Here is a 13913-nt window from a genome sequence, read left to right as displayed (position 1 = left end):
AGAAACTTCACACCAAATATTGAAATTTAATATAGGTATATTAATTAACTTCAAATTTAAAAATTGTATTTTAGATATTAGTTCGCTTAAATCACTGTCATTTTGTTGTTCGCTTTGTAAAATTTTGAAATTCAGCTCTGTATTGTGTATTGCATTAACCTCGAAAGCTCTAGATAGCATATCTGCTACAACATTGGATTCTCCTTTAATGTATTGTATGTCATCAGTAAATTGTGCTATAAACTCCAAATGTCTCGTTTGTCTGGGACTCCGTTCTGTTTTTGAATTTAAAGCTGTAGTTAAGCCCCCTAACCCGCTGGAGCCATGAGAAGCGTTAGTGACCATGGGTGTCCCAAGGAAAGTTCCGTCGTGTCTTGTGTTGTTGGGTGAACGGCCAGGCAGCAGCGTGCAACAAATGCACCATTCAGGAGGATATTCTTGCTGAGCCCAGAAAATCTGGGAAAGTTGGATGTACTGGTCGGATGCAGCAAACGAGTATATTGTGTAGTAGCATATGATCAACTTGATAACCAAAGTTTATTTTACTGTCCAACAGGGAACTGGTTCTAGACCCTGCTGCTAAAGAAGGATAGGCGTAGTCACATCAATTCGTTCCCGGGTTACTCGGGGAAATCAGTTTTAGCAGTACTTTGCACTTTCCATACTGCACGTCCATACAAGAACTTCGGATAATGACTTAAACTGTTGTTGTTGTTGCTGAATTAAACAGTCATCTGCATTTGTTTGTTTTTGTAGCACGTCTAATTTCCTTCGTAACATCAATCAATTATCCCTTGTTATAATGTTGTGTTCTCTATGAATGCAACAGCGAAGTATCTTCGGGTACCCCTGATTCTAGTTATCTGAAATCTCCTTGAGTCCCTTGTGCCTTTGGCCTCTCAGAAAAGGGGTAATCGTGGAGCCCTATTTATAGAACACTTTTCGGGTTAAATATATTAAAATAATCTATCCTTACTGATATTAGTTTCTTTCTAATTCTAGGTAATTTGATTTTGACGTTGTGCGCATAGCAATATTCCAGCTGTAGCTGAAGAACATAAATTTGCTCAAATTATACGAAAACTGCGACAACTATCCCCCCGCCTTTTTAGTACCACAGATAAGGCGCTAACAAGCATACTATGGGAAAGGGTCAAGACCAAAGGATCAATATCACCTGTAAATCTACTTTGATAGCACGAATTGGGGCTTCCGGTATTATCCCTACAAAACTCATATCGCTCTGCAAATTGATTTTGAACAACACCACCATCGCAGGAAAAATTGGGCATCATCACTGAGCTTCGAAAGTTTCATAAAGACCACAGCTATTAATAGACGTTATTGTACTTAATTAGCTTGTACATATCAATATACACATATGTAAAGTTCACTAGAGTAATAAGGGAATAATTTAAATTGTAAAAAACATTGTATATATGAATTATTTATAATTAAATATTATCTGAACATAAAGGACGCGTTTCAATCATGGAAAAACCGATTTGACAGAGGGTAACCGATACGGGTAACCGATAGGCCAGTTACATGTGTTGTTGTTGTTGCATATGTTTTGGTTAGCGATAGCGAAAGCATAACTCATGAAGTAACTTAAAAATGTAAATAACATCGAGCGAGAAGGAATGTCGAAAACACAATAGGTAAGAGCGAGAAAGCGAGTCACACGTACACTATTTTGAGAGAGCGCATGCATTACCTTTTTCCCGACAGCAATGTAAAACCCTGCAAAAACGCTCCACGTCATTTTAATAGTCATTTTACGGTCATCGTGACTTTCTGCGGCGGTTATATTCATAGTCACGTTTGCATGGGCGTGATGAACTTTTGTGACCAAATTTTCCGTTTCGTTCCTATTAATGTGATCGTGCATTCCGCTCCCACTTATAGGATGTGAGCATAGCACTGTGCTGCTCACACACGTCACAATGCTCGTCAATTGGCGGTCATTTTTCCGTCATTTCACTCTACATTTTCGAGCCATTTGACAATCAATTTTACTGCGGTTTTACCATTTATATAACCGCCATATAACGTGAATTTTACTTGCAGATTTACTTTACCTGGAGCAGCCATATGAATAAAATATGAACCAAAAAATTGAATTTTCAATATTTATTATTTTCAATATTATTATATATGTACATGAAATGGGAACTTATATTAATCCAGTTCATATAAAACAGAAGAACTTTAATAATAAATAAACTCGCTTAATTGGTTTTTGTTTTCCAATCTCTTCTAAGCGAGCAAAAAAATAATATTAAGCTTTAGACAAAACTCCAATTATTTGAATAATCTACAACTTAAAGCTTAGTAGAAATTCAGATCAAGAATATTCAAAGGTGTCGTGGATCCGATTGCTGTCGTAATTGATGAACTTAAAAATGTACGACTAGTAATTGAGTCAGACTTATTATTGTTCTAAATCTAATCATTCAAGCAATAATTCTGCAACCCATAGCAGGAGTATTGATTGGTTTCAAATCTAATTCCAACAGCAATCGTAGCACGACATACTTTATTATATATGCACATGAAATTGTAACTTAAATTAATACAGTTCATATAAAGAAAAGTAAGTACTTTAATAATAACATAAACTCTCTTAATTGGTTTTTGTTTTCCAATTGAAATCTTTTCTAAGCGAGCAGAAAATAATTTTAAGCTTTAGAAAAAACTCCAATTATTTGAATAATCTACAACTGAAAGCTTAGTAGAAATTCAGATTAGGTTTACTCTTTTTTCAGATCAAGAATATTCAAAGGTGTCGTAGAATCCGATTGCTGTCGTAATTGATGAATTTAAAAATGTACGACTTGTAATTAAGTCAGACTTATTATTGTTCTAAATCTAATTATTCATGCAATAATTCTACAACCCTTAGCAGGAGTATTGATTTGTTTCAAATCTAATTCCGACAGCAATCGTATCACATCCCTTATTATATATGTACGTGATATTGCAACTTAAATTAATACTGTTGATATAAAGAAAAGTAAATACTTTAATAATAAATAAACTCTCTTAATTGGTTTTTGTTTTCCAATTGAAATCTTTTCCTGTGCAAGCACATCGCTAACCTGTGTTGGCAAAAGATATGATTATACTGTCTTCGATAGATAGTCGGACGAGCCGTTACTCGGCGAAGTAGATATGACCGTTGTGTCGGTGGCAGCTATTACAACAGCAGTTTCTAACTTTACACCATCCGTACAGTGTGATGAATGCTTCACTGCCTTTTCCAATTGCCTGGCGCCAGCAATTTTTGCTGTTTGTAAAGCTTTAGCTGTAATTCAAATATATAGATGGGTTAAAGTGGTTTTCGTATGTTATTCAACAACTCACCCTATACCATCATCACAGCCTCCTCATCGATTTTGAATATGTGTACTGTTTCAGTATTCAGACCCAGTTCGTTTGATGCAATATTTTCGAATTGATGAATATGTATACTATCCGTTAGGCAGACAATTAAGTGCGTTCGATTCATTCATATAATGTGGGTATTTGAGCCGTAGACGCAATTGATATATTGTAACATTTGTAAACAGTTGGGTTTCTCTGCTGTCACCATCACCACTAGAGAGCTATTGAAGAAACGCTCGACCAAGATATGTTGCGATTTACACGCATAGATTTTTTCCACCTTGTCAGTTATTGATGGAGAAAATGCGAAAGCCATATTTACCATCCAATACGGAAATGGAACTGTGGAGGAAGAAACAGTTTATAAAATTTAATAAAATCAATAAATGATAGTTGTGTTAAAATGGGGTAAAGTATCGTATTTTAAAGTATAGCGAAGTTTGAATAGGTCTCATTCTTCATTCTTAGAAACATGTACGAAGGTACCTCGTAAGATATTAAAAATCCTCAACGCTTTTTTGCAATAACTTAAAAAAAACTCATATTCATCAAATTTCTGTTTTACTTCTACATATCAATAGCTACCTTTACCACCAGAAGGAGTCACTATTGCTTCTACACCTATGCTATTGTTTCCTACACCAATGAGCTTTGTAATAAAATAAACAGCTATCTCCCCAATCTCTCCAGTTTTGTCGCCTTGCGAAACCTGATATTGTAACCAACCAAATCATCGGTGATCTTATTTAAAACATGGCCGCGTCAAATGTCGACCATATGACATTACCCTACCGACTGTCTTACACCTTAAAATTTTGGGTGTGACTTTCATCAGGATCTACATTTTGGTGAGCACGCAGCCGCAATTGTTCCGAGAATTCAGAGCCGTACCAAAATCCTCACATCCCTCGCTGGCAGTACCTGGGGAAAGGATAAAGAAACGCTCATGACTACACACAAAGCAATTAGCCAGCCGATTAAGTGCTATGCGTCACCCATATGGTCGCCAAGCCTAAAAATTACCCAATGGAAGAAGCTACAGGCCTGCCAAAATACTGCTCTCAGAATTGCCACGGGCTGTCTTCTTATGTTCCCAGAACACCATCTGCATAATGAGGCGAGAATACTCCCCATCAGGGAGAGAAATGAGATGCTGACCAAACAGTTCCTGTTGAATACCCAGAAACCTGAGCATCCCAACAGACATCTGATTGGTCAACCAGCACCGCCTAGGGGCCTAAGGAGTTATCTCCGTAAGCATTTTGAGGAAATACGGCTCCTGAGAACCCAGCCGTATGAAGTGAAAAAACACAAGCAGGTCCTTGGTGAACTCCATAAACAAGCGTCGGACATTTATGCTAGGAATTGCCCGGTGAATCCAGTACTCAAAGAAAAGTATGCAAACCTCGCGGAAGAGGAACGCATACTCCCCAGAGAAAAGCGAGTCACTCTAGCTCAACTTCGTTCTGCATACTGTAACAGGTTAAACTCTTACCTATCCAGAATCAACCCCGGCATACAAAATGTATGCCCGCTTGCAATGTGTCCCCACATGGCACCAACCATATCTTTAATTGTAATGTGGAACCAACGCCTCTAACACCCCTTTCATTATGGTCCCCCCTGTCGAAACAGCAAGTTTCCTTGGACTCCCGTTAGAGGATATTGATGATAATTTCTGATCGGTCGCACCTATTGGATGGGGCGAAGCACTGCTACAATAACAACGTGTGAAAGATGGTTGCATCATTCGTTTGTTGCTCCCTGTTGCTTTGCTTATATTTTTTTTTCTCAATTTTAAACAAATTCGCAACAATAACTAAACTTTTAATTTGTTAACAAAAATAGAAATGCGCAACAAAATTTCAATTGGCAAATCAGCTGACTTCGAAGATTCGAAATTCCTATTCCCCAATTATTGTTCTCTCTAGGAGAAAAGAATTGGAGGAATTTTTCTGCGGTGCTATTAAGGCAATGACCTTTGACCTCGAGTAATTTTTTTTAGCTCGAATAGGATAGATGGGGAATTTTAATTTTAATATTTTTATGGTAAACTAGAGGTCCTCACTAAAATTTGGATTTGTAGTAATTTTTGTTATTTTAATTGTCTAAATTAGCCGTTCTAATATTAAAATCGCCACTCTCAATAAAAATCAAAAAACAAGTATGAAAAAGTTGTTAACGTTACAGTGCTTATGGATTTGTTAAGCACATTTTTAAAAAGGAAAGGAAAGGTCGGTAAAAATGAGACTTACCATATATTCATATCGGCTGCTGAGTGGAATATCACCAAATCTCGGCTGCCGTTCCAAAAACTTCCTTTCTCAGAATTCGTTTGAAGAACGCCCTATCTTAGAATTTGTTTCATAAACACTCTAGCTATTGTCAAAATGTGTTGTATTTGAGCTCAGATCGGTCATTTTTGAAGCCAAATCTGAGTTAGGGCATTCTTCAACCGAATTCTGTGATAGGGCTTTTCTAATATACGGGGTTATTCAAATATTTTCTGAGAAAGGTGCTTTTCGAAACGGCACCCGAGACCGGGTGATATTGTTGAGCAGTGTTTCGCCCCACCTAACTGCTACAACAACAACCGGGTGATAATCCAATCAGCAGGCGATATGGATATAAGCTTTCATTTAGTTGTCCCATTTTTACTGAGCTTTTGTTTTTGTGCCTTTCGTTTTACGGATATGTTTAGATATAAGTTTTTTTATTAACTTTTAAAATAAATCCATTTTTAACTGCCGCCCGTTCAAACTCTGAACCCTATTGTATATTCTTACGATTTCAATGAATGATTTCCCACACTCTGAGCACGAGTATGGTCGCTCGCCGGTATGCATACGTATATGTCGCTTTAGCTTAGATGAAGTTGTAAAATCTGTGAATTAACGATCAGTAAAATGAATATCATTTACAATCACAGTCTTATAAACCTTTATCCTTGTTGCAGAAATTGCACGTATATTTTCGTTTGGGTTTTGGCGGCTGCTGAATTTTAGTGGCCAAATTTTGCTTTAATTTAGCCTCCTCCTCCTTTAAGGCTGTCATATTTCGCTCCCGCGTTTCTGGATCTTCGTCTTTGTGCGTAGTTAAATACGTACGTAACTTCGTAAAGTGAGGAAAAGTTGATGGGCAAAACTCACATCTATGAATATTTTTGCCCAGATGTGTACGTAAGTAAATGCGACAGCACTGGATCGCTTACAGCAAAGGTGCATTCGCAGTATTCGCATTTGTATGGTTTTCCACCGGTATGAGTACGTATATGACGGCGTAGATTTAGAGTGTAGGTAAAGCCTTTTTTTTTAAAAGCTTGTTGTCGCTGAAGTTTCACTGCCTTTTTGAGCGCTTTGAAAGCTTATGTGTGATGATGCATCATCACCACCCAAAGAACTATTAGACTGATCTTCACAATTTTCCTCTAGTATAGTAGATGGTCTGAGAAGTTTCACCATTTTCAAAGGTGAAGTTTGTAAAGTGGTATCGCCCACTATTGTGGAGTCCCACATTTTAGATGGCGCTTCAATATCTTCTAGTAGTGTTACATCAATACTTTTTAAAGGAGTTTCATTATCCAATTGATGCTGCTCCTGTACGCATAAGTCATGCAATAGACGTTGCAGTGATTGTGCTTCTTCATCTATTTCTTGAAGTTCTAAGATTATATTATTAAATTTATACCACGCAATCTTATCAACTTTCAATATGTTGTATATTCACTTACCTTGTTTACAAGGGATTTTAAAATAGTTTCCATCGGCGCTGCGCTTTTTAGCATCTTCTTTAACCATATCCTTGTTCTCGCTATGTATGTACTTAAATAGTGTGCTGTTAGGATCGGATGCTGTTTTATCACACATTTTTTCCAAAGCCATAAAACTTTCATCAGACGTACGTTGCTGTTGGCATTCAAATATAGTTTCGTCACAAGATGCCTTAGTTGAAAAATTATAAGGAATCCTCTTTATAGTGTTTGCATTGTTGGATTTATTTTCATCTTCCATTTCAAATAGTTTGTTCATTGCATTTCCGCTAATAGCAACGTTACTTTCGTGTTGATCCACATCCTCTACATCCAAGCTAAAGCGTTGGCAAGATACCGGCTCTTTAGCAGGCGGTGTAGCCTTTCTAAATGTGTTCGTGAATCGAGAAAAAAATGTTGAAGATATTGTTTGTATTAATTTTTAATAATAGGTATATATTACCATGCTAAAGTGATTTATCTTTTTAAAAGTAAAGTAATAAAGTTATACAAGCTAGTAGCTACTTTTTAGTCAAAGATTTGGAAAAATTTCGAATTCTTATATAGTAAGCCAATTTACTCTACAGTATTTAAAACATCCATCTCCATGCTCACTCGAATGGCTCATCATAAACAAGCATGCAATCAGAGAATTTAAACACAATGAGAAGGCGTTTTTGCTAGATTCCAACTTTTTTGCATGTGAACACGTCATGCACTTCACCACACACAATCCAATTTCAATGTTAACCAGTTAACAGCAGAAAATTCTCTGTCAACAGTTTCAGCTGGTGTATAAATTCTCTGGATTTTCTCTTAATATGATTTCTTTGTGGGAATATAGGTATTTAGTAGGATTAATTAAATTTAAATTTTATTACTTGTAGCAATATATTTGCTTGTTTTATGATTTAATACGAATTTGAACTTAATTAATATAATAATAGCAATATATTTGCTTGTTTTATGTTGATGCAAATTGCAGAAATTTTGCTTATTTCTTTACAAACAAAAACCTATTCATATACCCAAAATATGCCCTTTCATGAAATGTATGTAAATTAATCATACATTTATGAATTATCCCATCCCTTTTTGTTAATAAATTAAAATGTTAGGAAAATGTATGCAAATTAAAATATGCATGCAAATAGTGTTTTGCCGACGGCATTTGCACACTTGGAATTTCTATGCACACGAAATCCATTGCATATTTATAAAACGTTAATTTGCATAAAATGTATGCATATTAACCATGAAGTATGAATTATTAATAAATTGAAAAATTGAAATAAATAAAATATTTGATAACAGTTGAATAAATAAAACAATATTTAGTTATTATTTGGACTATGGGTGGGAGGGGAGGTACCTATAAAGAAATTTCCTAAAGCATTTTATATGTGTTATTCAGTACAATGATGTAAGTACCTATGTACTTGAATATTTTCAAAGGCAGGTTTGATAAGCCAAGTCAAACTTAAATACATTTGACCTGCCTCAAATCAACCCTTAAATATGTAAATAAGACCAACAATACACAAAAGACATGTGCCTGTTGATCAGATGTTGAGCATTGTATCATTGAATATATATGTATGAAAATCCAAACCAAAGCAAAAAAGTACAAATGTACATACATATATACATATTCAATAATACTCCAATTAAAGGCAGACATGTATAAAAAGCTTGGTCGCTTTGATGCTGTGGCAGTGTCTTAAGTTACTAATAAAACAACTTGTCGCTTTCCGCGTTATGAAGCGACCAAATCAATTATGGCAATCCGCGTATACGGCCATGTATATGTAAATATCAATGCTCGTAGCAATTAGCCGACGAAATACAATAGGCACGAGCCAAATTATGTGTCGTCGGTGGTTAAAAGTGTTGCCGTTTATACCTTTAACAACTCACAGCTAAAAGGGGAATTTATTATAAAATTAAAATAAACGAATTTATTGCTCTTTTGCGAAATAATGTTATATTTCTTCGCAAAATTACTTTAATTTTTTTCGCCGCTCCCATATATTAATTTTTATCTATGAAAATAATGTAAAATTCTTACTTTGTACTGACATGTGATAAACAAGTCAGCATATACAGTATGACGTCACAGTGCGAATTCGGGCCAGAAACGGGTAAAACACCACTCTTATGTAGCAACTGCAACACAGTTGCTGCAAATTTGGCTGCGTGACTGCGCGAACAATTTTTCGGCAGAATATGATAGGGCGTTTCAAATAGCAAATAAAAATGTCCATAAGCTGTGACAACTCGGCAATTCAGGATATGGGAAAATTATTTGCAATAATTTATATGAACAATGGATGGAAAGTTTTAGATTATATAGTTAATATGTTAGTGGACAATTACTAGGCAATATCTGTGCATGTTTATTTGCATTTTTTACTACCATATTAGTACTTTCATACAGGCTTATAAATAAAAATAAAAAAATAAATGTAAGGCGCGATAACCTCCGAAGAGATCTAAGGCCGAGCTTCTCTTCCAATTTGTGTCGTGCTCCTCTTGATTTTTCCCTACAAATTGGCCGGACGGGACCTACATGTTTTATGCCGACTCCGAACGGCATCTGCAAGGCAGATGAGTTTTCACTGAGAGCTTTTCATGGCAGAAATACAATCGGAGCGCTTGCCAGACACTGCCGAGGGGCGACCCCGCTTAGAAAAATTTTCTTCTAATTGAAAAATCTTATTTCTAAAATTTTGATGTTGCTTTGCCCGGGAGTTGAACCCAGGGCATACGGTGTGATAGGCGGAGCACGCTACCATCACACCACGGTGGCCGCCAGGCTTATAAATAGTTTGGTATTATTTCATAGGAAAAGTGCGGGGTTATGAAAGTAGTTATGCTCGTCATAATGAATACCCCCCATATGCATCGAAGTTGGAATTTATAAAATCGCAAAAATTTGTCTTTTGACGATTTTATCAAAAGCCATGTTGCCGAATTGCAAAATGCCAGGTTGCCGAATTCTATCACCAATTCGGACAACTTAAGAAGAAGCATTTATGAATGAAAAATCAAGAGGAAGCTAGTTTTCAGGATTTTGCGATTTACATACAAAACATGAGCATACAAGTTACTTTCCTTCGGATTAAGGGAACAAAAAAAATATATTTTTAGTGGGACAGCATGTCCGCATTTATTGAAGTCCAGTATAAACTTAAAAACTAGTGATTACAAGTAATTGGTTTTTATAGTTATAAATTGCTCACTCAACAAAAATACTTAATATTAAATTGTTCATTTAAGAATGTTTTTTATTTCATGTAGCAGACGCAATAGTTAAAGTGCTTTGCAATCATTTCCTGTTTACCAGATTTTGGCTATTACTGTTGATGCGACGATTATTGACTTTGGTCAAAATCGGTGCATGTGTTAAATCAGCAATTATTGCGTAAAAATTAATAAAGCTCGTGTTAACTAATTGGAACGCGATTTCCTGTTTATTAGTTTTAGCTATTGTTGATGCGGCGATTATTGACTTTAGTCAAAAATCGGTACAAGTGTTAAGTCAGCTATTGTTGGGTGAAAATTAACAAAGCTCGTGTTAACTTATGTACATATGTACATATGTATGTGTGCTTGTGGGTATGGTTGGATGGTTGAAGTGAATTTTGTTTTGTTTGTCAACATGCGAATATAAAAATATTTCTTAGCTTACATATGAACATAGATTTGTACATATGCTTGTGCGTAAGAATAGTTTTTGTAGGAAGTGGTTGATTGAAACAGTTTGTCTTTTATTTGAACATGTGAATGTACAAACATTTGTTAGCTTATGCATGGATATATTGGTATCAGTGAAGTGGGTGGGAAATGGGGGTGTAGGCTGATCTTTAGTTTAGGAATATATGTATGTACAAATATACCAATCTAGGTTTGTTTATACCCACTCACCATTTATGTGATTAAATTTTCAATTTCTCTGCATATCAATATAATTTGATTACTCTTTCTGACAAAATAATGAGTTACCATACAATTGAACAAAAGAAATACTCAAATATGAATACTTTAGATGATCAAACACTGAATATATTTTTTCAACCACATTTTGGAATTATATTTGAATCAAAAATTTATAATAATTTTTAATGCAGCTTTCTGAATCTTTTTTGACTATATTTGTTAACTGAATAATGTATTTTATACTTGTCAAAATATTTCTTTACATCGGAGCTGCCCAACCCCTATACACTTGTAGCACTTTTGTTTTTGTTTTGCCCTGAATCATAGGCACAGATTCAAATTCACACTTTGAATATAAAAAAAAACAAGTAAGGACAGGACTGTCTTCGTCTGTGCCGAAGACTTCAACCTTCCAACCATCATAATTTATTTACAAAAAAAACAAAGAATTAAATTTGCAATATACTTACTCTGATCAGAGAATTTTTTGGTAACAGACGAACAGAGAAAATCGTTAAGAGAATTTTCTGTTACGTCTTGCACCCTGTTAAGTTAACATGAATTTGGGGAATAGTGGTGAAGTGCAAGACGTGTCACATGCAAATGGATCGTAAGCAGTGGATGCCAAAAAAACGCCTTCTCATTGTGTTTAAATTCTCTGATGCAATTTTAATGATATATTTATAAGCATTTACCGTTGCATGACAAGTAATTTCTTGACTTTTGCACGCCAAGCTTTATTTGCTTGAAATTTTTCCAATCCAGACATTTGTATTCAGGAAAATTGAAAAAGAGCAACAAACATCCAAGTTATATTTTGTTGAACCACAGCAGACAAGGCGCGGTAATCTTCCAGGGTTTTCGTTACGAAATATCTTTTCCAGATAAGCTTATACCACTTGAGCACGCTACGTTGTGTTATTATTTTATCCAATAGTTTCTTAATTTTTGCCCCATCATTTGAAATTGTGGCCTTACCACTGGAATCAACAATATGCTTGTCCATATTACGTGAACCCAATGTAGTGCGTACAGCGTCCACAATTGAATGCGAGGTATTGATGTTGGATATGATGAATATTTTTTACATAAAAACTCATGTACCCAATACAAGTTCAGGCATACCGCCGATAACACACCTTTTAAACGACGTTGTGTCCAAATCACTTAGCGGTTTTTCTTCTATGATTTGTAGCAATTCTTCAACAAACGTTGGATCATGTATGGGATGCGACCAAAGTGGACCGCCCATCTATATTTGGGAATATAAGAAACAATTTGGTGTGAACAATTGGTGCCAGTTAACCCACTGAAAAAGCGACTGACGCGCCTTTTTGAACGGACATAACCGTTTAAACGGTTAAGCACCAATTAAGTAAGAACGAAAAAATTTGATTTATTCGAGTTTAAATACTTAAGTGGGATAGCTGAAACTTACATGATGTTTATCACCGCAATGCGCACAATTTGTATTAACATTTGGTCCAGTTGGTATACCGAATTTTTCTTCCGCATTGCCTTTATCTGAGATCTTGCTTTTTACAATACCCATAGGCTGTAGCGTATAGGTATCACAACCAGTGCATTGAAATACCATTCATTGTTTGCTGTGTTCATAATATAAAGATATGGTAAGTAATTGGATTGTGGTAAAAGGCCAAAATGCTGTATACCAACCTCATGCTATATTTACACTTCGCTTGACTACTATGCATACGCACAAATACGCGTATATAAAAATTGGCAGAAATGCTTAAAAGTGGCTCAATATATTTTCCATAACGATTAGAGTGCGTTTCAATGCAATGCAATAGTATACGCAATCCCATCTCATGGCAGCATTTCATACGCAAAGGCACAGAACTATATTTGGCATTGCAGGCTTCAGGCGTATTGCCTGCCAGCACAGCCAAATCATTCGCAGTTACAAGTAATGAACCCCCACTCGTCAGTGATTGTATAGCGCCATCCAGAAAGCGATTCGGACAACATTAAGGATCTAGGTCTATAACATCGAAACGCTTCTCATATGAAGTTGAAAGGTACATGAGAGTCCTATTGCGAATTTTATTATTGATTATTACAGTTAAATCACTAGCTATTGATTCGTATATCAAACCTACATTGCATCCCCTTCGCTTGGCACAATTAAATGTTCCACTCCATTGTGTCGCATATTTACGCTAATGGAATCTACTGCCACCTTAGATAGATCATTTGCAACAATTTCACGCACGCCTGCTACTTCTTTTGCATAACTTATGCTACGTAAACCTGTTGCAGCAAGCGCTTCCATTATTCGCAGTACATCATCGTATTTTACACCACCAGCCGTGTATGGTTTCTTGTCATTAGCATTGCTTGCTTTCCTTTGTATTTTGCGGATTTTTATGCGCCGCCGCTTCCCGCTCTCTTATCAACCGCTTTGAGTATACATTAAGTACTGAAATACTTAAATCACGATTAAATTCTTGTACTGGATTGTAGAATACGGCCCCGCCGGCAATAATTTCTGTAGTGCTTTCTTTGATCACACGTTCGGGTGCTTTGTCGTCGTAGCGATCTGTTAATTCATAAAATTTAGGGCGATTTTGTTAATAACGCGAAACATATATTTACCTTATTTTCAGATATTTCCTCAACTTCCATTTTGGCTTTAAACTGCTGTGCATCCAAGTTTTTGTTATCAGCTGTTCGGTGGTGGCATACGCTGGCTGCTGCTTTAGTTGAACAGTGAATCGTGGAAACTGTTTCAACAGAGGAAATATTTAAGCATTAAAGATGCACAACACTGTTTTTTTTATAAATCAACGATGATAACCAGCCTTGGGAGGTTGTT

At 35.9% G+C, this 13913-nt stretch overlaps 1 protein-coding gene across 3 annotated transcripts; it reads right to left on the bottom strand.

The window, feature by feature from the left end:
- Positions 1 to 2124: 2124 nt before the first annotated feature.
- LOC137244269 (uncharacterized) lies at positions 2125 to 13621 on the bottom strand. Of its 3 annotated transcripts, XM_067773017.1 has the most exons (8): positions 13198 to 13621; positions 12752 to 13129; positions 12513 to 12681; positions 11545 to 12326; positions 7118 to 7521; positions 6846 to 7048; positions 3367 to 3729; positions 2125 to 3307 (listed from the first exon to the last, which is right to left on the bottom strand). In XM_067773017.1, the coding sequence occupies exons 5-7, from the start codon at positions 7413 to 7415 to the stop codon at positions 3706 to 3708; spliced, it is 525 nt and encodes a 174-aa protein (XP_067629118.1). In that variant the 5' UTR covers positions 7416 to 7521; positions 11545 to 12326; positions 12513 to 12681; positions 12752 to 13129; positions 13198 to 13621; the 3' UTR covers positions 2125 to 3307; positions 3367 to 3705. The 3 variants fall into 3 exon arrangements, with proteins under 3 accessions (XP_067629118.1, XP_067629116.1, XP_067629117.1); XM_067773015.1 differs by lacking the exons at positions 2125 to 3307; positions 3367 to 3729 and having other exon boundaries at positions 6337 to 7048; XM_067773016.1 differs by lacking the exons at positions 2125 to 3307; positions 3367 to 3729 and having other exon boundaries at positions 6337 to 7033.
- Between the last annotated feature and the right edge of the window lie 292 nt (positions 13622 to 13913).

Source organism: Eurosta solidaginis, chromosome 3, assembly GCF_040869045.1.
Source record: "Eurosta solidaginis isolate ZX-2024a chromosome 3, ASM4086904v1, whole genome shotgun sequence".
NCBI lineage: Eukaryota > Metazoa > Arthropoda > Insecta > Diptera > Tephritidae > Eurosta > Eurosta solidaginis.
This window is presented reverse-complemented; position numbering and strand designations above follow the sequence as displayed.